Source organism: Pan paniscus, chromosome 3 (assembly GCF_029289425.2).
Source record: "Pan paniscus chromosome 3, NHGRI_mPanPan1-v2.0_pri, whole genome shotgun sequence".
Classification (NCBI taxonomy): domain Eukaryota; kingdom Metazoa; phylum Chordata; class Mammalia; order Primates; family Hominidae; genus Pan; species Pan paniscus.
The window spans coordinates 147600078-147625129 of NC_073252.2; the positions used below are offsets into that span (position 1 = coordinate 147600078).

General features: G+C 36.7%; 1 protein-coding gene across 28 annotated transcripts in view; it reads right to left on the bottom strand.

Annotated features, from left to right (window-relative positions):
• The window catches only part of IQCM (IQ motif containing M), a 465249-nt gene that overhangs the window by 376541 nt on the left and 63656 nt on the right, over nt 1-25052 (bottom strand). For 20 of the 28 annotated variants that reach the window (XM_055111891.1, XM_055111884.1, XM_055111893.1 and 17 more), the window contains 4 exons: nt 21345-21407; nt 15318-15402; nt 8037-8119; nt 5918-6182 (listed from right to left, as the gene is read on the bottom strand). In XM_055111891.1, the coding sequence (XP_054967866.1) occupies nt 5918-6182; nt 8037-8119; nt 15318-15354 (385 nt within the window). In that variant the 5' untranslated portion in view covers nt 15355-15402; nt 21345-21407. The remainder of the gene's footprint in view (nt 1-5917; nt 6183-8036; nt 8120-15317; nt 15403-21344; nt 21408-25052) is intronic. The other 8 variants (XM_055111895.1, XM_055111892.1, XM_055111894.1 and 5 more) reach the window with 1 other exon arrangement.

Below are 25052 nucleotides of genomic sequence, written 5' to 3' on the forward strand. Positions count from 1 at the left end.
TTCTCCATCTCAGAAAGTAGCAGTTCTCATCTTCCAGTTCATCAGGACTAAAGCCTAAGAGTCATCCTTCATGCTGTCTTTCCCTTACACTCCACACCTAATCTTTCAGCAAGTACTGACAATTCTGCCATCAAAATATTTTTATGACAATATTTTTAAAGTGATATTAGAAATGAAGGAGGAGAAAATAAAACAAGCAAGAAGGGAAAACTAATGTGAAAATTTTTTCTGAGTTAACCATCATTATAAGATACTGGTTGCTTAACTGTCCGAAACCTTCTGAGAAGCTTTATAAAAGGTTATTGAGACCCTTCTGCCCAGGGACAGAAGGGAGGAAACATTTATCCACTGGCTCTCATCCCCCCTTCCTGGTTGTTTATGTGTCAGCTGAAGCTGGTCCTATGAATGTCTCAAGCCAGGAAGGAGTCCAGGAAGTATGGAACAAGGACCAGTAACCCTAGCAGTGGCTGCAGTGCCTGGAATAAGAGATGAGCCCAAGAGGATTTCAGGTGATGAATGAGAAGTGTTTGACACGGCCTACATGCAGTGGTGTGCTGCAGCAAGCTCAGACCTGCTCAGGAGAGCTGACTGTGTACATCTCTTCCCAACTCCTGTAATCAGTGGTACCACTATTGGTAGTTTGAAATTGGCTATGTTAAGAGTATTTACACCATGGAAATCAGTAAAAACTACAAACCAGGCCTTCCTCCCTCCCCTCACCAGAGCCAGTTGTTAAACATGTGCTAGCACGGCACTGACTAAAAGGTTCTGTTCTTATACAATCTCAGCTCACTCCTCTCCAGCTGATTCTCAGAACTGCAATCACATTAACTCTTTTTTCACTTATTTGAAAGTTCTTCCATGTGCCCCACACCTTGGGTCATTGCAAATGGTTTTGCAATTGCCTCAAACTTCCCACTCTTTGAGTAATTCCTATGCATCTTTTATATCTTAGCTCAAATATCATTTCCTCTGGGAAGTCTTGCTGACACACAGGCCATTTCCAATTTACTTGTGATGTACTCTCAATCTATATATATGTGATTGTTAATTGATATCTGTTTCCCTAGCTAGACCACAGGTTCCACGAGGACACAATTTATGTCCATTTTTTCTCCTTTGTATTCTCTGCACTGAGATTTGTATATTTACTGAATATCTGAACTAAGTTTTTTAATCAACACATATTAAAAGTACTATTACCACTGTTTAATTATTTTAAGAATATTGAAAAGAAGTCCTCCTACTTGAAAATGTGGGGAGCCACATTGGGAGGAGAACACATAACACTTTTATGGGCATCACTTATGTGCATTTTATGTGCATCACTTCCAGCTATAATCCACTGAGACAAATCTATCACATAGCCCCATCTATTTTCCAAGTACCAAGGAAGAAAAGGATACAAGTTTGATGAGCATCTATCCCGTCTCTGCTACAGTCTGTTCTTTAGGACACTACATATTCATTCCTTCTTGTTCCTTTACAGAACACACCTTTCCTCTCCCCAAAGATGACAACCCAAAGTTCCCCCTAGGCACTACATCCAGCTCAGAGAGAAGGACCTCCAGCTGCTGTGCAGTTTTATCCAACAAGTTCAGATGTGGCTCCTTACGGTCCAGTAATATGAGACCCAAGTACAGAAGATATCTCCATCTTCCCCAAAGCATATAGCATACAGTAATAGAGCAGGTATAGGAAAACCTCAGTAAAAACTCCATTAGTGAAAGGGAAGAAAGTAAACATAATAGTCACCAGTCCAAAGATGTTATAGAATTCTATTGGAAAGTCACTGAGAAGGCCCCCTAACCTGGAGGTGGGGAAGTTCCTTGAATAGACAATGATTTTGTCCTGGGACGCGCTCTCTTCATTTTTTCAGTGGCCTCTTGATCTACTCTCTGAGAAGCCTTTTACTTGCTCCTTGGACACATCTTGCTATTACCCTCCTTGGAGGTTGTACGGCTTGTGTCAACCACTTCCTGATAAATCTAGGTTATCTTACTTTTTGAACATTCAATTACATCAAGGTTTATGGTTTCTCTGGAAATGAAATTCTCTAAAAAAATCTGTTAGGCTTTTTAATCTATTTCCTTCCAGTTAATTCTGCCTGACAATAACCACATTCAAAGTCTTTTTTTTTTTTTTTTTTTTTTTTTTTACCTTTTTTGAAATGGAGTCTCACTCTGTTGCCAGGCTGGAGTGCAGTGGCACGATCTCAGCTCACTGCAACCTCCGCTTCCCAGGTTTAAGCGATTCTCCTGCCTCAGCCTCCCAAATAGCTAGGATTACAGGAGCGTATCATCATGCCCAGCTAATTTTTATATTTTTAGCAGAGACAGGGTTTCACCATGCTGGCCAGGATGCAAAGTCATTTTTTTAATATATGGTTCTAAAATCTCCTTTGCATCTTTGTTTCCTTTACCCCTTGGATTAGTCTCTCAATAATACTGCCATGAGGGTATCTGAGATAACGGGCTGTGTGGTAAAAGATGTACTTTTAATATGCTTTTTGCTGCAATGTTAAGTATTAGTAGATATTTGCTCAAAACCAAGACCCCAAGTACCTAGTATCTCTCTATGCCCATTCATTTCTAATTGTAGACTAGCCAGGACTTTTCTCAGTTTATCTCATGTTTATAATAATTCCCAAAGCAAGCCAGAAACCAGCAATATGTCTTAATAATGAATTTCCCAACTTCTTTACCTGAAGCTACAAAGTTCAGTAGGTACATGGTCTAGATTCCAACTTATTGGTGGTGGCAGTTTTTACCATTATATAAGATGCATCTCCAACCTTCTAATTTGCTATACCTGGCTTCATGCTGCCACTTAGTGTAAACCACTAACCCACTACCACAGCTCTTCCCTGTGTCTTATGCTTTACTTTATTGTTGACCAAGTTTAAATAACTCTACCTTTCTAATGTGTGTAAAATCTCTCCCAACACTATCCCCAGTGTTACTACCTTCATTTAAGTTGTCTTTCCCCATGTGAATTACTATCTCCTTATTGGTCTCTATGCATCTAAAATCCATCATACCCCATCTCTACAGCCAGTAAACATGCTAAAATGCAAATATTATCACTGCAACTTCTCTTTAAAACATTTAAATGGTTCTCATAGCTTTTAGGTTAAAATTCAGTGTTGTTCAGTATCTAGTCTGTTATCTGTAATCACTCCCCAATCCTCATGTTCTAGTCATGTAAAATCATTTTAATTCTGTCAAAAACATCATAATCACTTTCTCAGAGATCCACTGTCAGGTAGATGCTAGGCCCTCTAGCTAGATAGAATTTTCTTTCTCTTTTGAGTTAACACTGATTTATCTTTCAAAATTTACCAAAGACTTTAAATTTCCTGAGAATCTATTCCTGACACCGAAATCTGAATCAGATATCCTCCTATTCACTTTAAAGCAGTAGAGTTACTTTCTATTACAGTATGAGTCATACTATAATTGTCTATTTATTGTCCTTCAATGCTGCTGCAAAAACTATATACATCAAATTTGAATTTCTTGAAGGGAAGCAGCATATCTTTTGTCTCTCATACCTCACATGTTAAATTAAACAAATGTTAGGTGAAGAAATGCATGAGCCCCACAATTTCAGTACGGTAGTGATCCCTCACATCTATCTTCAATCTTCACCTACCTCTCAAGTGCTAGGTCTCCTTTTCCAACTTCCTAATGGCTATCTCCACATGTGTGTCTACTTAACAGGTCTAAAACTGAATTCGTTATTTTCCCCCACCCCTTTCCCCACTTGTCCAAAATCTGCTCCTCCCCTTATTATGGTTCAAATGTTTGTATGTCTCCAATATTCATGTTGGAACCTAAGATCCAATGTGATAGTATTAAGAGATAGGACCTTTGAGGAAGTGATTAAGTTATGAGGGCTTCACCCTCATAAAGGAAATTAATGTCCTAATAAGAGAGGTTTCAGAGAGCTGCTAGCCCTTTTCCCTTCCATCCCTTCCACCATGTGAAGACACAGCTTTTGTCCCATTGAGAGGACAGAGCATTCAAGGTGCCATCTTGGAAGCAGAGACTGGACCCTCACAAAACCACATGCTAGTTAGTACCTTGATCTTGGATTTCCCGTTTCCATAACTATGAGAAGTAAATTTAGTCTGTTTATAAATTATTCAGGCATTTTGTTATAGCAGCAAGAACAGACTGAGATAGTCTCTAAATTTCCACCCCATCCTAAGGATTTTTGTCCAGTTTCTCAGTCTAGAAACCTCAATATCTTATCACCTTCATTTTCATTACACATCAGTTGATTTCTCAAAAACCAGTTAATTCATCCTAAAATAATCCACTAATTCTGAATTTATCAAAATGTATTAAAAAGAACACTAGTCTCAAGGACATTAACTGGTATAATGTGGAAAAAAAATGGGGGTTCTTTGGCCAAATGAACTGGGTGTAGCAAGGTTAAAAACAGTAAACAGATTTCTTTTCTGCAGTATTTCCTAGACCTTTCAATATATTGATAATCAATACGAATCTCCAATAAGGAATATAACGTGTATTTTATTTAAATGTTTCTAACCAAAGAACCCTTTGTCAGGTCACTGAATCACTCAGGACTAACATTCTGAAGAGCATGCTTTGAGAAATGCTGATGGAACAGCCCTCCTCCACACTTTATGCTTCCCTACTGCCCTAATTTAGGCCCTGTCATCTCTCACCTGGACAGCCTCCTCACTTAGCTCTCTGTCATCACTCTCTCTACAGTTTCTGCTGCCAGTTTTATTTTTCTAACAGAAAGATCTGATTATACCTCACCTCTTCCCCCACCTACAGCTTTGAAATCATCATGTCTTTCCATTAAACATAAGTTCAAATTCTAGGTCTACTATTATATTCCCTTCAAACTCTAGCCCACCCATCTTCCAAAATTTATTTCCTACCACATCTCTCCCTTCCCAAAATATATCATATTCTTACATCCTTCAGAGCTTTAATAAATTTTGTTCCTGCGACTCAGAATAGCATCTCCTGTTTCCATCCTACTTCTCCTGAAAACCCAGTTCTAAAGAGATCTCTTCTGATAAATTTTCAGGAGAAATCTCTTCTGGCCTTTGATTGGTTGTTCCTCAGTGTTTCCATAATGCTTCACACTCACCCTCTTACAGCAACTGTTACACTGTATAGTAAGAAATTACCCTGTGTTTATCCTCACCATTACTCTCTGAGCCTTTTAATTGCTATTTCTCCAGCTCTTAACTTAGTGCCTGGCACAGAGCAGTCATTCTTTGTTGAATAGGAAAAATACAAATGAGTGTATGAATAAATAAACATCTTTAGAAATAACGTAAGAGGAAAAAACTAAGATGAGGCTGTGAAAGCTATACTAGAAATGTATTATAAGCAGTCATGTATTCAAGCCATTATTTTCAGGAAAACAATATCACTTTGCTTAAAGCGATCTCTAATTTACACCTACCATGTTACTGATAGAGGATAAACCTTTACAATTTCTTTTAAGGGAAAACTCTATAGCTTCCAAAAATCTTTTTAGTGTTTTGAGGAAACACGCTCACGAGTAAGTTGCCTATCCTATTGATCCTGCTCAAAAACAGAATTCAGGGCTATCGTCCATGGCTGCTTTAGCATCTGTGAAATAAACAGTCTCTGAGGATTTTCACTAGGAAGAAGATCACTTCTGGAAGACATGGCTAACAAGTTTTGTTCCCCTAAATTTCTCTTTCCCTTTAGAATGGGTTCATCTCAATTTCTGGTGGTGCCCAGAGATTAGCAGCTCTAACAATCAGGCCTCCCTACCTTTCATTGTTAAGATTTAAAGTTCAGGGAATTATTTGAACAAGAAAATTCCATTACAGGCACATAAGAAACAAATAGTTTTGTCCGTGGGTTTGCTGAATTTCTTCACTCCACCAAAAACTTACCTTTTGTAATTAGATCTATGGGCCTGCATCTTTCTCTTCTACTAAAAATGTGTGGTTCCTTGAAGGAGATTCGTTGTGCGGGTTCCTGAAGATGCTCGCTTTTGGAAAGCTCCTTGGGAAAGCAAATCCTTCTGAGTGCGGCCCGATGTTCTTGCACCACATCACGTGTTACCTTTTTGTCAATCTCCAAAGGTATGTATTTGCCAGATTTCGGTTTTTGGTGTTTCTTTCTAAAAACATTTATAGAAGTACCTTGAACTTTATTCTATGAATAAAACAAAAATAGATTTTGGCAAAATTTAATTTTAGTATGCATTATTTAATAAAGTTATATATTTTACTAATAAGTTCATGAAATTGCACCTCTACTACATACATTTTACAAAGTACCTTACTATATAAGACATTTACTCTAATGTAAATTACAAATGACAGTAACCAGCTAAATCAGATGTTATTCTATGTCACTCTCTAAAAGTCCTTCACAAGCATAAGGATTATATTCCCCTTTGAAAGAAATGTAAATTTTAAAATAGCAACTTTCTCCCCAAAGTGATATTTTTAATTACAGGTTTCAAGTCTACTGTAAAATAGGAGTTTTTCAAATAGACATGTAAGAATTAAATTATTTTCAACCATCTTTGAAGAACTTTCAGATGTCCATAAAATGCTAACATCCCCCAAATCTCTTCCTTTGCTGAACCAGAAATAACTGAACATACATGGAGGTAACCTCTCAAAAAGAGCATATTGGTAATAGCACATACATTTCATATCCTTTTAATCATAATTGCTTCTTTATTTTGACCACCTTGAACAACAGAGAAATAATACAGCTCCAGGTCTCTGACAGGTAATTATCCAAATAGCATAACTGTTCTACACACAGGGAGAGCTATAGTTCTTCCCTATTCCCCCAACAACACACACACACCCAAAAAAAAGGTTTAGAAAAACTCAAATTGTTGCTGACTCAAAAGGTCAATAAGGAGGTTTTAGTGTGCTAGTATTACATTTTTCCAGGCAACCGAAGATGGAACATTGGACTGTTATTATTAGATAAAAATTTAAACAGGTCAAGTTTCTAAGGCACATCTGTCTAACTCTGAAGACCGTGAAACATTCATCCCATGTTCCCACCAGTGAAATTAATATAATTGAAAATCATTTTAAATTGGTTAGAGGAAAAATTGGTTAAGCAATGCGTACAATGTTGATTACATGATTAAAAGTATGTATGGCCAGTCTTGGCATAAAGGACCATTCAAAAGAAACATAAGTAAAAATTAGAATCCTCCTCCCCATCTGCAAGAAATATTGAAAAATATTTAAAAGCTTACTTAAAATTTTGTTTAAAAAATTTTTTAAGTATTTAGCAGGGGACTAGGATCATTTGACACACAGTAAACCATCCGAAGTTACCCTCCCCAAAGGCCCAACGGTCACAATAGTTGCCCCTTCCCCAAATTTGCTACCTCCTCTATAGATGCTCTCCTCCAAAATGTCACCCTGTGCTGACCCTCCTCTGTCTCTTTGTTATCCCTTTCCCTTTCACTCCTTCTTCTCACTTTCCAAATATATGCCATTCAGCAAATATTTATTGAGCCAGGAACAATCATTATTGCTAGAGATACAGCATTCAAAAAATATTCTATGCCCTCAAGGATCTATCAGACCAGCAAGCGGACAATTTTAATGCAAAAAGACACATGGAATACAATGTATCATGCTAAGGTAATCATGCTAAGGGTATAGAAGAGACTTATCTCACAATTTATTTTCTAGTTTAGCTTCGACTAAACAGCATTTAAAGGGATTTTTACATGACATGATAAATCCAATTATTTATGTTAAAATTCTTCAAAAAAATTTTAAATTGTATTAAATGTACAAATTAAACACATTTGTATAATTAAAATTCATACAACTAAAAAATCTTATTTTAAAATGTCATTTGAAATCAATTTTTATAGCTAGTGAGCATTTCATTTTTCTCTTCAATTTTATTCTCTTTTCTATTTATTCTATCATATATTAGGGTTTATGCAATCCTTTGGAAGAATCCTTGTAGTATGCAAAAATTTTAAAATGTAACATTAGATAAATGCAAAGGACTAACCTCATTTATTTTCTCATAATGTTGGGCAATGAGAGTTTTTGCTTCTTGAAAAAAGTCTTGCTTGGTGATCTCTAATGTAGGACCTAATATACAAACAGAGAAACATTTTTTAAGCAGTTAATGTGAAAGTAAATTTTATAAGTTGACATTATAAAAGGAAGCAAAAGAAATATAACGATCTCTTAACATAATATTTTGCTTTTAAGAAGAAATATAAGGTTGTAATGGTCAGGTGATAAGATAGGTTATCCTAAGTTACTTCAGTCCAGAGAAAACAAAGAAAATATACAAAACAGAAACATCCTTCAGTTCTGAAAGTCCTTTAAATGTTACTGTATAGAAGATATAACAACATGTTTTGGGCACAAAAGTTATTAACAAGTCTGTGTTTTCCATACTTGATGACTAATGTATGAAGCTGTACATTTCCTCAAGAGTATTTACCTTCCAACTTGTTGATAAAATTATAACTGTAAAATAAAATACCTCAATAAATTTATTAAATAGAAGCAGCACTGAAATTCAAAAACACATGTCTATGGATTTTTCTAAGTTTCTTAATTTCTTTCAACTTTTTTTTGTGTGTGTGAGACAGAGTCTCCCTCTGTTGCCCAATCTGGAGTACAGTTGCACAATTATGGCTCTGTGCAACCTCTGCTTTCCAGGCTCAAGCAATCCTCCCACCTCAGCCTTCTGAGTATCTGGGTTTACAGGCGTGCACCACCACATCCAGCTAATTTTTGTACTTATTGTAGAGATGGGGTTTCACCATGCTGCCCAGGCTGGTCTCGAACTCCAGGGCTCAAGCAATCTACCTGCCTTGGCCTCCCAAAGTGCTGGGATTACAGGTGTGACCGAAAGCACCCAGCCTAAGTTTCTTAATTTCTTTTAACCAGGGTTATGTATACAATTCTACAGCATGTAGACTACATCATTCTCATTCAGCCTTGTCTAAGTTTTCCTCTTTACATATTTTCTTTATTATTAGCTGATTGTGTGCTTGCTTCAGCAGCACAAATACTAAAAATGGAATTGTATCAGTGGATCCTGACACTTATAAGTGTTTCTTGGCTTCCTCCTCTTAACTCAAACTCAGCAAAATTTAAATATATTACCTATTCAAAGTCTGGCCAGTGGGCTCTCTGTTTTTATAACTCTACCTCTATTAGTACTCTTACTATGAAGGTTTTCTCTACTCTTCACCCACTCAAATTTTAAGCAATTAAAAATTCAATCTTCATGTAAATCAAAACTATAATGAGATACCACTACACTCACCAAAACGGCTAAAATTAAAAAGACTGATAACACCAAATGTTGATGAGGCTGTAGAGCTACTGGAACCCTCAAGTATTGCTGGTGGAAATGTAAAATAGCATAATCAGTTTGGAAAAGGTATGGCAATCTCTTTTAAAGCTAAATATACACCCATCCTACAACCCAGCAATTCCAATCCTAGGTATTTACCAGAGAGAATGAAAATGTATGTTTACAAAAGATTTGTACAAAAATGTTTACAGTAGCTTTACTCATAATAATTCTAAATTGAAAACAGCCCAGATATGTAACAACAGAAGAGTTTGTAAACTGTGGTTATATGTGTACAATAAACTACTACTTAGCAATAAAAAGAGGTACTGACATGTACAACACTACGGATAAATTTCAAAAATATTATGCCAAGTTAAATCAGACTTACACAAAAAAGCACATGCTATATGGTTCCACTTATACAAAGTTCTAGAACAGGTAAAACTAATCTATGGTGGAAAAAACAAAACAGTTATTATTCTGTGGGAAGGTATGATGGATTAACTGAGAAGAGACATGAAGGAAATTTCTGGAGTGATGGGAATGTTCTGTATTTTGATAGGAATTTGGATTATACAGGCATATATTATCATTAGTGTACTCAATGTACACCTAAGATTTGTGCATTTCATTGTATGTACATTTTACATCAAAAGAAGAAAAACTATAAAGAAATAATTAATTCTAACTAATGATATGCATGTTGATTGATGGATGGGTATGTGACAAATCAAGTACAGTAAAATATTAATGGTAAGAACTTGGTAGTAAGTATATGGGCATTGATTCGAAATTCTTTCAAGTTTGCTGTGTGTTTGAAAATTTCATAATAAATTATTGAAGGCCACACTCTCTCTTTATTCTTGCACAAAATATCTCCTTGCTTTTCACCACGTAGACTCACAGGCCACAGGTAGCTGTTACCTTAGGGTAATGAGGTCCTGAGGAATGGAGCCCGGTTCACATTAATTTCCCAATTCAAGCCAAAAGAAGCACTGTCCTCACACGGAAAGGGCAAGAGTTCTGGAATTAAAACTGTTTCATCAAATTTCAACCAAAATCCAATTTTGCTTTGAGGAGGCCTCTAGCCAGAGCATTTACTTCATGGAGGAAAGCCAGCGAGCTATTCCTAGGTGTGACTTCACAACCTGTCCTCCTTTTCCTTCTCTCATGACAGTCCTTTCCTCTTTTAATTCCCTTTTTCTGACTAATCAAATATCCCTTACAATTACTTTAATTACAATCACTTATAATTACAACATTGTCATGTGTCATGCACATGACAAGCAATATAATTTATTAATATATTAAGTCACTGGTTTTTTGTTGTTGTTCAAAATGTAGCTTTGTGGAAACCATCATGTCTTATTTCAGACAAGACCTTAGAGATGTTCTAGTCTTCATTTATAGGTAAATTCTGAGAAGCAGAGACCTGACAGCCTGCTGAAGTCACACAGCAGTGCTGCGGCTCTGCATAGGCACTGTGCTCCTGAGTTCCTTGCTGCTCTTTTCTACAAATGTACTGCTTTTCCCAGTGCCATGTACACCTCATGAGTACTGGAAATTCCTCTGAAACTTGGCTGGTCACACTGGTGAGATACGCACGTTTCCCTGACACTTGCATTTTAAGCCAGCACTCCTGCCCCTTGTTGTCATTTAATGTGCTGATGCAGCTGTTTCAATTTCCCCCTTTGTAACTAGAATTAGCTTTTGACAGAGGAGTTAAATTCCCAAAGTAGCATTTTCTTCCTTGCTGGGCTCTTTGTTGATTAGTCCCTGATTTCCCCTGTCCACAAGTGCCACCCCATCACCTGTGGACCGTGGAGAAACTATATGCGCTCTAGTAGCGCTAATGGCCTTGTTGGGGCCAGAAAGCAGATCTTGACATATCAAGGTATTGTCACAGCATACCCATACAGTCAGGCCATGAGATTACTGAGCAGAACAAGGCCTGAGACTGTTCATAAAGGAGCAGAGAAAGGCAGCCAAGGTCAGAAAGCAGCAATTTCACATAGATCCTGAAATGGCTCCAATGAAGTCATGTGGACATTGACTTCCAGCTGGCAGTCCTGAGCCCTTGTTGTCATTTGAGGCACTGAGGTAGCTGTTCTGATTTTCTACCATCACTAAAAAGTGGCCCTTGAACAAGAGTGAAATTCACAAGATAGCACAAGATAACTCATACCTCAATGCCTTAGAAAAGACAATGCTAGCATCATTTATTTTTATAATTTCCAAGGACATGTATCTATTCCACAAATGAGTCTAAAAATTACAATAAATCAAACAACATTTTTATTAAAGCTCCATCTAGTCAATAATCTTTGAGGCTTCTCTTTTCTTTGTTCATAATGGGGTAAGAATATAAGCTTGCATCTTTTACACATTCAAGTGCACTTCACCTATTATTTTGCGGAAGTTGCCAAGGTCTGTTCCTTCTTTATTATGAAAACTATACTTATAACTTAATTTGTAAATACATATTGATAGTATATAGAATGATTTTTAAGAGCTCTTATTCCTGAGTCACACTATTTTGTGCTTGAATTCCAGTTTGCTCATGAACCTTATTGTCTTAAGCCTTATTTTTCTTATTTGTAAACTGAGGATAATAATAATATATGTCACAGAGATTTGTCTGAAGATTAACTTAAACACTGTTACAAAACAGCACAGCACCTAACATATAAGCTTTCAATAAATGTGAGAAATTTTATTATTTTTGAGATTATTGCATTACCATCATTGGGCTAAACTTTTCCCCAACAGTGTTTATATAATTTTTTTTTTTTAGTCAACCCTCATTTCTTCAGAATCACAAAGATAACTTCCTAATGCAGTTTGGGTAAATTGTCTTATTAAAATTCCTTTTTATCCAAAACTAACTAATATGTTTGCAGTTAATAAAATATTTTCATACATAGGATTCTTCATGTTATTAAAGTTCCCAAAAGCAATAGTAAGTCATTACAAGTAATAATAAATGTTTTGCAATAAAGTTCATGAAGAGGTTGAAATGGTCATATTAAACTCATCTAAGACATGAGTGCAAATACTAACATTCCCATAGGAAAAAAAAATATGAGTAGCTCTAATCCCAAATATTTCACTAGCCTAAAACATTTTCACACATTTATTTTATCTTTTAAAAAAAAACCTCATTTTTCATATATCATCAGCTTAACACAATTGTGATGATGGTTCATAAAACCAGATTTCTCTACTACTTTAGAGGTTCTACATAGTTGCTCCAGTGAGCCTCTGAAGTGAAGATACAAAAAGAAAATCTAGTTATGGAAACTATGACAGAGAATGAGCCATCTCTTAATTAGAATTGTTGAGTAAGTATTTTCTGTATCCGAAAAGACCCAGGGGCTTAAAAACATTTGCTTTTCATAACGATAATAAAAACAACTGGCCATACTCAGAGGGTTTACATCCTTCCCATTAATAGGCTACATTCTTCAGAGAGGCTTCACAAAATTTTAGTTAAAAGATAATCTTAAGCAAAGATGTGTGGCCACATGGCTAAGGCCAACCCTGTGTATGTAATCAGAGTAAATGCCTGACAGGTGTAACAAAAGCCCCACCTCAGACACAATGGAAGTCAGTTTAGCACACATTTTTTAAGTACCTACTAAGTGCTAGATGCTGTTTTGATGATAAATGTGCTAAAATAAGTAAGACTAGCTATTTCTGTCTTCCAAGTGCTTAAGAGTCTAGTGCCAGAAAAAATGTGTAAATAAATGCCTTGACAGTCAGTTAAGATAGGCACTGTGATAGAAGCCAGCATAAACCACCAACACCCCCTACCACTAGCACACTAATGTATGAATTTCCCTTTAAAAAGATAAAGCTTTACACTGTATTATTGAAAATAATATTGAAAACAGAAATACTCCAAGAGAAATAAGTGAATGGAAACCAGGCTAAGGCAGTGGCTTTAAATATGTGCTTCATTAATTTCATGTGCCTTGGGGGTGCTTCCTTCTTTCAATCAGAGAAGCTCAGATCTTATCTGTTTTACATATTTGAGCTCTTCCTAAGTTTTATTTTGCAGAATTTCTTTGCTGAAAAGTAAACATACAACAGCTAAGCAAAAAACAAATAAAGGTCTGAATAACAGTGCATCTGTGGAAAGAACCTGCTTGTAAAGAGGTTCAGATGGAGAGAAGGATTAGAGTGCCAAGAAGTGGGGAGAAGCTGTACAGGGGAGAAGCTGAAGAGGAGAGAAGCTGGAATTAAGGCCATCAGTTCTAGGGTAAAGAGTTACGGAGCTGGAAAGTAAATAGAAGCTCTTCGGACAAAAACTTCAAATACAATAATTTATATTAATTTCATTACATGTAAGTGAAGAAAACATAAATTATTTCTAATTTATTCCTAAAAAGAGTTAAAGAACCAAATGAAACCCAAATTTCAAGTGGCATCTGGTTATCATCTCCTAAAACACATATTCAACATTTTTTTCCGTAATACATTCTGCATTAAGACTCAGCTCGTCAGTTCTAAATTAAAGGCACTCTGTTAAGTTGTCTCTTACTAACTCACTTTCCCCCTCCCTTATTCTCTGGTCTTCTTTAACAAAGTATCCTGCCTTCTTTGCACCAAGAAATGCTAATAAGTTTCATATATACCTCAGACATATTTTACAGGGTACTGCCCAAAAATCTTTCTATGTTAATATTTCTCAGACTGTGGTCAGGTTACTAAGGAGATGTAGGGAAATGCCAGGCTCATAGCATCAAGGTCATGTGGGCGTGACCTAAGGCAAAATGGAACTAGAGAATATTCCTCCTCCACTTCCTGGATCTTCCACCCTTTCTGACCTTCCCATCTTTAAAAGTGTTCTGTGTTATCCACATAAAAAGAGAGTTAAAGTGATCATCACAGAGCTCTATTGGCAGCCCTGGGCAGATGCCAGCTGGCCTGTATCATATACTGTCAGGGGTAACAGGAGCCAAGAGGAGGTAGCAGAACAGTAATAACCTCAGCTCTATGTGCGGCACTATATGTTAGGATTGCTTGTATTTGCTGCCAAGTCTAGATTAACTCTAAAAGAAATATAATGTGTAATTAATAATAATGTATGGTATACCTGAAAGTTGCTGAGAGAAATCTTAAGTAGTCTCATCACACCAGAAAAAAAGCTAACTATGTGAAGTAATGGATATTATAATTAGCTTGATAGAGGTAATAATTTTACAATGTGTATACATGTTAACACGCACATTGCACACCTTTATATTTAATTTTTATTTGTGAATTATACCTCAATAAAGCTAGAAGATTATACAGTGTGAACTGAATATGTAATTTACATGTAATTTAAATTTTTCTGGTAGACATACTAAAAAAGGTGAAATTAATTTGTATAACATAATTTTTATAGAATATTTTATTTAAATAAAATACATCTAAATATTACCACTTCAACATTAATCAATATTTAAAATGAATTAGATATTTTACATTCTTTTTGTTCTATCTTCGAAACTCTATATGTATTTTGTTTGTACTTACATACATCACAACTCACATGCTAAATTTTTATCAGAACTACTTAATCTGTATTTACATTTTATAAAATCATCACTTGAAAAAATAGATTTATATGCCCAAATTTGTTCCAAACATGCTTAAAGGTTTTCCAATAACTGAATTATCAGTTTTTAAGTTTAAATTAAAATTCATTAAGTTTAAATTAAATATTCAGTTCCTTAGTTTCACCAGCCACATTTCAAGGACTGAATAGCCCACATGTGACAAGTGGATACCATATGGGACAGCACAATAAGTTAAAAAGATCTCTCAAAAGTTGGTTATTTTTAAATAAAGGGAATGGAATAAATCCTTTCAAGATGTGCCAATAAGTGTAGTGCTCTGAGGGTCACTAATTAATAGAAAAGAGTGGTTAAAACAGTTGGAGTGTTATGACTTGTACTATGTTAGGTAAGCACAGATACTCACATTTTGCTTTTTCAGGCATAGCCTCTTCAGTAGTCATGAGGGGCAGTTAGAATGATCTTCTTTTTTAAAGTGTGAGCTCCAAGTCCTTAAACACAGTTACATTAAGTAATTCAGTGATGATAAATATTTATTTTTAGCTATTTCTTTTGCTCACTCATAGGTAAATAGGGTGAATGATTAAAACTTTTTATATGTCATTTCTGTGCTCTATAACCTTCAATGCCTTCCCCTCCAAAACACAGTAACAATAGCTAGCATTGGGTAGGGCTCTGCAGTTTATCGAGTGCTCATATACACATTGCCTTACTGGGTCTAGGCAACCTGATAAGAACTATTATTATGAATATTTGGCAGATGTGGAAATTGGAGCTTAGAGAAGTAAAATAGCTTGTCAAGGTAAGAAGCTATGTAGTGGCATGTGCAAAACTCAAAAGATGTTTGGGATCAAGACCCTATGCAGGTCTCTCTGATTTCCTACTACTTTCTACTACTTGCTTTCTTACTACTTTCAACTAATATCCAGTTAATACCTGGCACATACCTTATACACTCCTGCCTTCAGCTTAGGTTTATGCCAGCCTTCCACTCAGAATGCCTTGACCTTTCATCTATATTTATTTATATCCTACCTGCCCTCAAAGCCTAGGTTCAAATCCTACCTCTTCCATGACCACCCAGCCTCTTTTCCTGTGATCTGTTCCTCTCTTAAATACAGTAGTTATGTTGTCCATGCCTCTCCCTAGAAACTTAACATAAGCTGTCTGTGTAAGGGGCTAAAAACACAGAGTGATCGATATATACTATATATCTATATTCCCAATTTTAGTCCTATACATTCCCAGTTAGACTCCAAATGCCTTGAAAACAAAACTATACTTTATACCAGTAGGATGAATATCAGAATCACCTAAGGAGTTTTTAAATATACGTCTAGAGTGGGACCTAGGCATCTGGCACTTTTGAAAGTTTCCCAGAATATTTAAATGTTCAGTTAGAGGAATGAAGTCTGCCTTGTGCCTCATCCTTCATGGTTCCCAGCTCAGTGCATTGCATTCTAGAGGTGCTCAACAAAGGGCTGATTAATGGGTTCATTAGCTGAGCCCTTCTACATTTGACATTATCATTACTTCAAAAGCATTATCCAAAATGCATCAAATGTTACCTCTATATCCACGGAGTCAGTTACACCAGTGCATACTACTACATGCTCAAATGGCTTTACAATTAGAAATGGGAATATTAAATGCTTTAGCAGAGTTCCATGGAGACCCTTGTTCTAAGATTCTATGTATAATTGTTCAGTTGGCAGACTCGACTAACAAACTATGAGTTCAGAATTCAAAACCTATTAAATAATTTGGTAATTATTTCAGTAAATCTGTAAGCCAGCTTTGCCCTATGAAAGTCAGGACCCTGTAGCCTCATGCTCTTAGATAAAAGGCTACAACACTTTTCCTCAGCTTCTACCCAGAGCGGGGAAAATACCATTGCAGGTACAGTTTTAAAATAGCAAATCTGGAACATCCAAAAATGATTAATTCTCAAATTGTCAGCATCATCTCATGGGCTAGAGCACAGAACATGTACCTTGTCTGCCTAGTTCTGCAAATGAACTGGGATAAATTAAAATACTGCATCTCCCTCAGCAATTAACAATCAGAACTCATCTTCTGGCCTGGTTTAACTACACTGTCTTCTTTAAGTATAAGAAGGAAATAAAAATGTTTTGTGCTCCATCATTTTCTTGTTTTAATTTCCACAGAAATGGACTCTTCTCTGGGTCTGTTGGCTCCTCCACCTTAATTCAGTGTGCCAGGAGTGTCAGCCTGCATTAAATTGGCTGGAAAGCAAGACATCCCACTGTCCTTTTAATGCAAAAAACTAGCCAAGCATCCTAAGGGGTGCTGGCATGGTAATGTCCCTGCAAACTTGAGGTGATGAGGGAGGCCTCTGAGACAGGAGCTGGGGGTGTAGAAAGGCCAGGAAGGATGGAATTGCTTAGAGATGGGCACAATGACACAAAATATCAGCAAATGGGGCCCCTCTCCACTTTAAGTCTCCAGCAGACAGTTACGAGATGCTGAGTCCTTCCTAATGCATCCATCAATTAATAAAAGCATATTTAGTGCCTGAGCTGTGCAAAGGACTTGCCATTTATTTCAGAAAAAAAGCCAAAAACATAAATCAAATTTTAAATAAAGATGCAAACAACATGCAAAAAGTATGCCAGATGTCATAAGGAAATCTGTGAGCTTTGTGAAATAAGTGATATAAATCCGTGAGTACTATGAGTTCAAATGAAGACAACATCACCGAGGCCTGAGAAGGTGACATAAAAGAGAGTTCAAGAAGAACTGAGCTACTTACACCTGGAAGGGTGAGCACAGGGTTAATCAGAAGCAAATGCTGGCCAGTACACCCCTGTGGTACTGAATACCAGTCCTGAGTGGATCAGAATGCCTAACTTAAGAGCAGAGAAGACAGAGAGGTAAGAGAAATAGTACAAGCAAAGGCATGGAGGTGAGAATACTCGTAGTCTGGGGGACATCAAGTTGTGTGTCTGTTTGATTTTAGCAGAGGGCTACATTTTATGCTGCTGAAATGGTCAAAGAACTATTGAAAGTTTTTGAACAGGGCATTGACATAACCAACGTTCTAGAATGTAACTTCCATAAAGGCAAAGATTCTGTTTTCCTCTCTGCAACAAGCCTTGAACAAGGCTTGGTATTTGGAAGGATCTCAAAAAGCATTTGCTATTTGTATAATCAGTAATTATGGCAACAGCATACTGGACAAGGATGACCTACCTTCTCACATTTCCTTCAGCACATTTGTGAAAAACTCCTTTCACCCTTTCTTTTACAGTAGATGCAACTTAAGGCTCTCTGAAACGGTTACAGGAATGCTAAGGATTTCTAATTCCATTTCTACATGGATGAAAGACAAACAGAAGTAGAAACTATTTCCCTACCTTATCTTCTTAGCTTGACATTCCTAAAGTAGATGACTGATAAGACTTTAAGGCTGGGTGCAGTGGCTCAGTACTAAAATCCCAGAACTTTGGGAAGCTGAGGCAGAACAATTGCTTGAGCCCAGGTGTTCAACACAAGTCTGGGCAACATGGTCAAACCCCTTCTCAATAAAGAATACAAAAATTAGCTGGGTGGGGTGCATTCATGTAGTCCCAGCTACTCTACTGGAGGCTGAGGTGGGAGGATCAGTTGAGCCTGGGAGGTCAAGGCTGCAGTGATCCGTGATCGTGCCACTGCATTCCAGCCTGGGCAACAGAGTGAGACCCTGTCTCAAAGAAAAGAAAAAGACAAGACAAGCCAAGACTTTATCATGGCCCTTATAATTCAGTATTCTTTTGGCAAAAAAAAAAAAAAAAGCCTTATCGTAATTAGCAGGATGCAGGGAAACAAGCCATGCTCCAGGGATCTGGAAAGGCAGTTTCAGCAGTTGATATTATGGCAAACGGAAGTCCTCATTTACTACCCCAAACTTTCTCCCCACTGTCCCTCCACCTCAATCCTCCTAACCCTGAATCATACTTTCACCCTTCCCCATTTCTGTGTCTTAGAAATTGTACCTATATCTACCTAGTTGCTCAAGCCATAAATCTTTTATTTCTCCTATATTTTTGTCTACCACATCCAATTCATCAAGTCTTCTAGGTTTTTAACTTAAAAATACATCTGCTTCTCCCCATCTTAATCTCCCAGCCACAATCATTTCATTCTGGGACTGCTGAAATAGCTTCTTAACTGCTCTCCCAATTTCCTCTCTTTCTCTGCCAATTCATTCTCCACACAGCAGGAGTCATCTTAATTGTGTATCAGATCATATTATTTCCCTTCCATGGTTTCTGAACTTCATTTAAAATAAAACGTAATCTCTTGCCCTGAGCTCTTCTCTCTTATGCAACTGAGTATATATGGGTGATAAGCATAGTACTGCCATTCCACAACTCCACACAGAACTGAGCCAGAAGGCTTGGTTTGACTTCTCTTGGACTTAGTTTTCTCATTTACAAGGTAAAATTTTTGGGCAAGAAGATCTCTAAGACCCCATCAGTTTCTAAAACACTATTATTCCATTGCTTTTGTGTACTATGCTAAAAAATAGTTGGCTCCAAATCCAAGAAATCAACTGCATGGGCAAGAGTTCGTGCCTCCCTCCTGACCTTCTCTACTTCACTCTGCGCTCTGTAACTCTGGAGAACAATACCAAAAAAAAGGAGTCTAGACCAGGCCACTTCTGGTCATGTCCCTAGTTGCAGGCCTCATCATGTGTCTCTCAAGCCTAGGCCACTAGGACCTCCCTCCCAGCTTTTGTCCTAGTCACCCTTCTCTGATAAGTATAAGCCCCCTTCCACTTTTCCTCTACTAAGTCAACAAGGACCTTTGGGTTATTTTCTGGATTTTCTTTCTAACTGACTTCTGTCAAGTCTCCTGGTGTCTCTGACCAAATCATCAGATCTGCTAGCACCAAACAATAGGAATAAGAAAAGAGAAAGGAGAGCAGGTAAAGAAAACCAAACAGAACAATTTCCAATGAGGGCCAATATAACAGGACAAATATTAGGCATCTAAAATGTGCAAAGGTATACAGTCATTGCTCTGTATATGAAGGATCGATTCCAAGACCCCTGTAGATGTCAAAATCTGCAGATGCTCAAGTCCCTTATGTAAAATGCCATAGTATTTGCATATAACCTATGCATACCCTCCCATATAGTTTAAATCATCTCTAGATTATTTATAATGCCTAATGCAATGTAAATGCTATGCAAGTAGTTCTAACACCACATTGTTTAGGAAATAATGACAAGAAAAAAGTCTGCACATTCAGTACAGACACAATTGTCCATTTTTAAAAAATATTTTCAATCCATGTTTAGTTGAATCTACATATGTGGAATCCATGGATACAGAGGTCCAACTACAGTAGATGATAGGAGAATAAGAAATTTATAATTACATAATTAAACTATAATCCAAACTTGTGAGAGGGCCATAAAATGAGTTGGAAAGAAGATACTCTGTGAATTTATGATTAATATCAGGCTAGCTAGGAACGCAGGGACCACATGGAACAGTGGCAAGCCCATGAAATCATACTCCTTTCCTGATGCAGAAACCTTCCTCTAAATTTCTAATTAATTCAGGTTAATATATTACCCAGAACCAGGAAGTGGGAAGGAAAGAATATAAATGAATCATTAGGATATCACTTTAGCTAACACAAAGCTTAGAGTCTAGGAGCACTGTGATGAGAGCAAACTTGGATTTCAATCCTGATTCTGCCATTGCCAAAGTGATCTGAAGCAAACCAATTAACCCCTCTGAATCCTACCTCGTCTAGAAGCAAAAGATTTAAAATAGACCCATAATATTAAAAATAGCAGCTTCAACTTATGTTTAAAGGAACTCTGTCTCAGAAGTCAATGAGAATAACAGGTGGAAAGCCTGGCTGCTCTGACTGAAGAGGATCTCATGGGCTTTCCCTGAACTGCCCATCACTCCCGACTACCTCCCACCCACCTTCAACCCCAGCACTCCAAGTTCAGAGGCACACCATCAATGACTTCAAAGGTACCTTCTGGATATAAGTTTTCACTATTTCATAAAATAGATATTATGTTCTATTCTTTTATGGGCATGCATGGACACTTACATTAATTAAGATATCTCAAATATTCCCAGCTTACATGAAATATTTAAATCTTTAAATCACAAAAAAGCAGTTATTAATACATTTCAGTTCTCAACTCATTAAAAAGGAGATGTTAAACTGAGAACACTCTCCCATTATACTTTAAAATTCTTACTTTTTTTGGCTAAAATACACTCTTTTTTTCACCTTTTGACTCTCTTAATGGGTAAAACCAACTATTCTGAGCCATATTCAACAAGCTATGGAGTTTTTCTGTGATCTTATTTTAGGATTTTGATACTGTTATGTATAAAATAGGATTTGGCAATACATGGACATGTACATTGAAGGTCACTGAAGATCAAAGCTTACCAACAGATGATGGGCTGGGGTTGGTGAGACAAGACTATCATTCATAGTGGTTAGGTGGAGTAACTTGGGGGTAAAAAGGAAATGATCAATGTTAGATAGACCCATACTTGAGTAGAGATCAACTACTAGAATAAATCGAAATACTGAATTTTAGTCCATGTATCATCCACAATTATAAGCACAAATGTACCTTATAATATAAAGAACTTTTACAAATCAATGAAAAATACAGGCAGTTGAATATAAAAATAGGCAACCAAATGGGAAAGAAGCATGTGAAAAGACATTCATTCAAAACTCATTCATCACCCAGGAAACACAAATAAAACCACAACCATCACACTCCCAAAAGAATGGCTTCTTTAAAAATACCAAATGTTGAGACAGATATAGAACTACTGAAATATTCACACACTGCCTGTTGCAGTGTTAGTTGGTAGTCTTCAGGAAACCATTTGGTATTATCTTTAAAAATTGAATCCATACCTAACCATGACCCATCCCTCAGACTCCCAACAGAAAGGCTTATAATGTATACCAAAAGGCACATATAAGAATGATCATAGCAGTGCTATTTGTAACAGCTAAAAACTAGAAGCAACCCAAATGTCCACTGACAGTAGAATACACAATTTGCATTTTATTTATACAATGGAATATTTCACATCAGTGAAAATAAATGGTATATTCAAAGACATAGTATATTCTCACATATATTATTTTGAAAGAAGCCAGCATAATCAGGACACGGTCTATGTTTTTAATAATATAAAGTTCAAAAACAGGCCAAACTTACTAATGACAATAGGAAACAGGATAATAGAGAACTGTGAGGAAAGAGTGCAGGGTCTGAGGTGGGGGGCACAAGGAGGGCCTCTGGAATACCTTCCAGGGGGTAGGCATTTCTTTATCAGAGGGTGATTATAGAGATGTGTACACTTCGTCAATATTCATTGAGCTACACACAGGAATTGTGCACTTTTCTGATTATATGTTATAAATCAATTACAATTTACTTAACAATAATTATATATACTTTATTAATGTTTCAATATAACCTATTAGAACCCTGAAAATACTACCCTAGTCATTACAGGTAGTTCCATTTCTCTTCTTACACTCACTCAAAAGAAATATGAAGCATCAAGCTTTGGTAAAAGCCACCAAGATCTGTGCTGGATTGTAAGCCCCACCAGTGCAGGAACTAGCTGTTTAAATTTCTTTGTCTTCCATAAGACTGAGCACATGACTAGCCAAGTAATAAAACTCTATGAAAACTGTTTATTTGAATTCCTGAAAAGAAGTCCTAAAGCATTAGCATTACAATCTTCTTTGTTTTCTCAGAGTTCCTAATATTTATTTGGAAATCCCGCTACTACTGAAATGTATGTATAACCTGTCATGAATTTTTGTAATGTGACTAATGGGCTTTGCTTATTTAATTTTTTCCCTCTTGTTATCTTGATAAAATTTTGATAGGAAGACCATAATTATCCAATGAGGAGCTAAGTACTTTGATGCAAAGTGAACGGTAATGAAACACACACACACTCTCCAAAAACTGGTTTCAGAAAAGTTCACATTATTCCACATTTTTCTCACCTGAAATTCCCATTCAGTCATTGAATACAACCCTCATATGCTGAGAGAAAGGCAGAGGTGGGGGTAATAGAGTGACGCTTTCCTTGAACAAAATGTTAAAATATTAGAAGCTATGTCTTATTGTAAATTTTATTTCTGGGGGATTTCAGTTAGAAATGTATCAGTTAGGGCATATATGTCCAAGAACAAAAAAGGTAATAAGAGCCTTATTTCCTTAGAACACTACTATATCAGAAATGATTTCAAAATATTTTATGAAGAGTCCCGTATCAATACATGCAGTTATGCCTTCACTGATAATTGTGGCATGTTGTGACTCTGTTTTTCTTGTGATTTTCACAGATTAAAACAGTGCTGTTATAAAAGTACATTCTCCCAGTTATTAATCTCACATGCCTTAAATAGAAGCCATTAACATTTTATAAATAACAATAAAGAGAGAAAATTTATAAAGCATTCCCCGCTGAGATGTTTGGGACACTATGTTAACAGTTAAAGACAACAATGAAAACACCATAAAGTTAATTACAACAAATTAAATACACTAAATTAGAGGCCAAAACTGTTCAACTGTTCCAATAGAATTATGCTGTGCTTAGAAATAGTGATGTTAAAGAGCAAAATCTAGAAATTTGAGCAAATCATGAAATATTGCAAAATTCTGGCTTATATTTTCTGTTTTCTTTTTTATCTCTATAACCTTGTAAAAACTAGCTAATATTTACAAGGTCTGAAATGGTTTTGGAGCGTTTATATGTAAGGGATAGTTTCAAGGAAAACAACTTTAAAATTGAAAACAATCTTGGGAGTTGATTTGTTTAGCCTCTCATTTCACAGGAGAGGGAAGAGCAACATAGGGCTGTAAGTGATTTCAGCTTAACACTGGATTTGTGAATGAACTGGAACCAGAATATGGGTTTCCTGATTCCTGATGAAGCAAGAATCCCCCTGATGAAATTCCAGAATTTTCCCCTCCGTGAATTTCCCCTCCGTGAATTCCTTCTTTACCTTCTGCTCTCTAACTGAACTCTCTTATTCTACTTTGTTCTAACAGAGACAGTATGATGTCATGGTGAAGAGCACAGACTTGCTCAGATGGGACTGGGTTCAAGCCCAGGCTTAATCACTTCCTAATCAAGGGCCTTAGGCCTTGAGTAATCGATTCATTCCAGTCTGCCTGAGATTTTCCTGGCTTTAAAACTTAAGGTCCTGAATCCTGGGAGCTGCACAGTCCCAGAAATTAGGACAGCAATTTTCTTAACCCTCATAGACTAAGCTCTTTCATCTGTAATAATCATTATATAATCTTTATATCTCACAGGGCTACTGCAAGACCAAATGAATGAATGTCTAAAAACATTTATGACAGGTCTACACCTGGTCCACTCAGTAAGTACTCATTTCCATATCTGTTACTTCTTATTGGATCTTATTCTATATTGGAGATTTAAATTTGAGAGTAGTTTAAACCAGAGATGATATGTAAAACCAAGAGAGAGAATGAGTTCTCTGAGAAATAGGGCAAGCAGCAGACTCGGGGAGGGTGGGAATAGCATAGAAAGAACAGAGAACACAAAGAAGGATGGCGAGTGCCTCAAGGCCATATTCGTCAACATCATCAAAGAAGAAAAGAAGGGAATTCTAGGGACATGATATGCATGGAAGGACTTAGTAATAAACTCTACTCTTGAGTCTATAAATATGTGTGTATTCTGTAAAGAATTAAAACAGAAGAAAGAGAAAGGATAAGAGATCTATAGGTATAATATTTTGTGTACTACATGGGTGACTTTAGAAACATGAAGAGTCCCCAAGAAAGCAAATATTGTCCACAATTAACACGTCATTGATGCATACAGTATCATGTCTAGCATTTACATCTTTCTAGAAAAAAAAAAATCCCTGGGAGGAATAACACATTGAGTAACTATTATCAAAGCACCTATCTTTTTCTCATCGATATCTGGCTGAAAGGCCAGGCACGGGTGGCTCACGCCTGTAATCCCAGCACTTTGGGAGGCTGAGGAAGGTGGATCACCTGAGGTCAGGAGTTCGAGACCAGCCTGGCCAACATGGTGAAACCCCATCTCTACTAAAAATACAAAA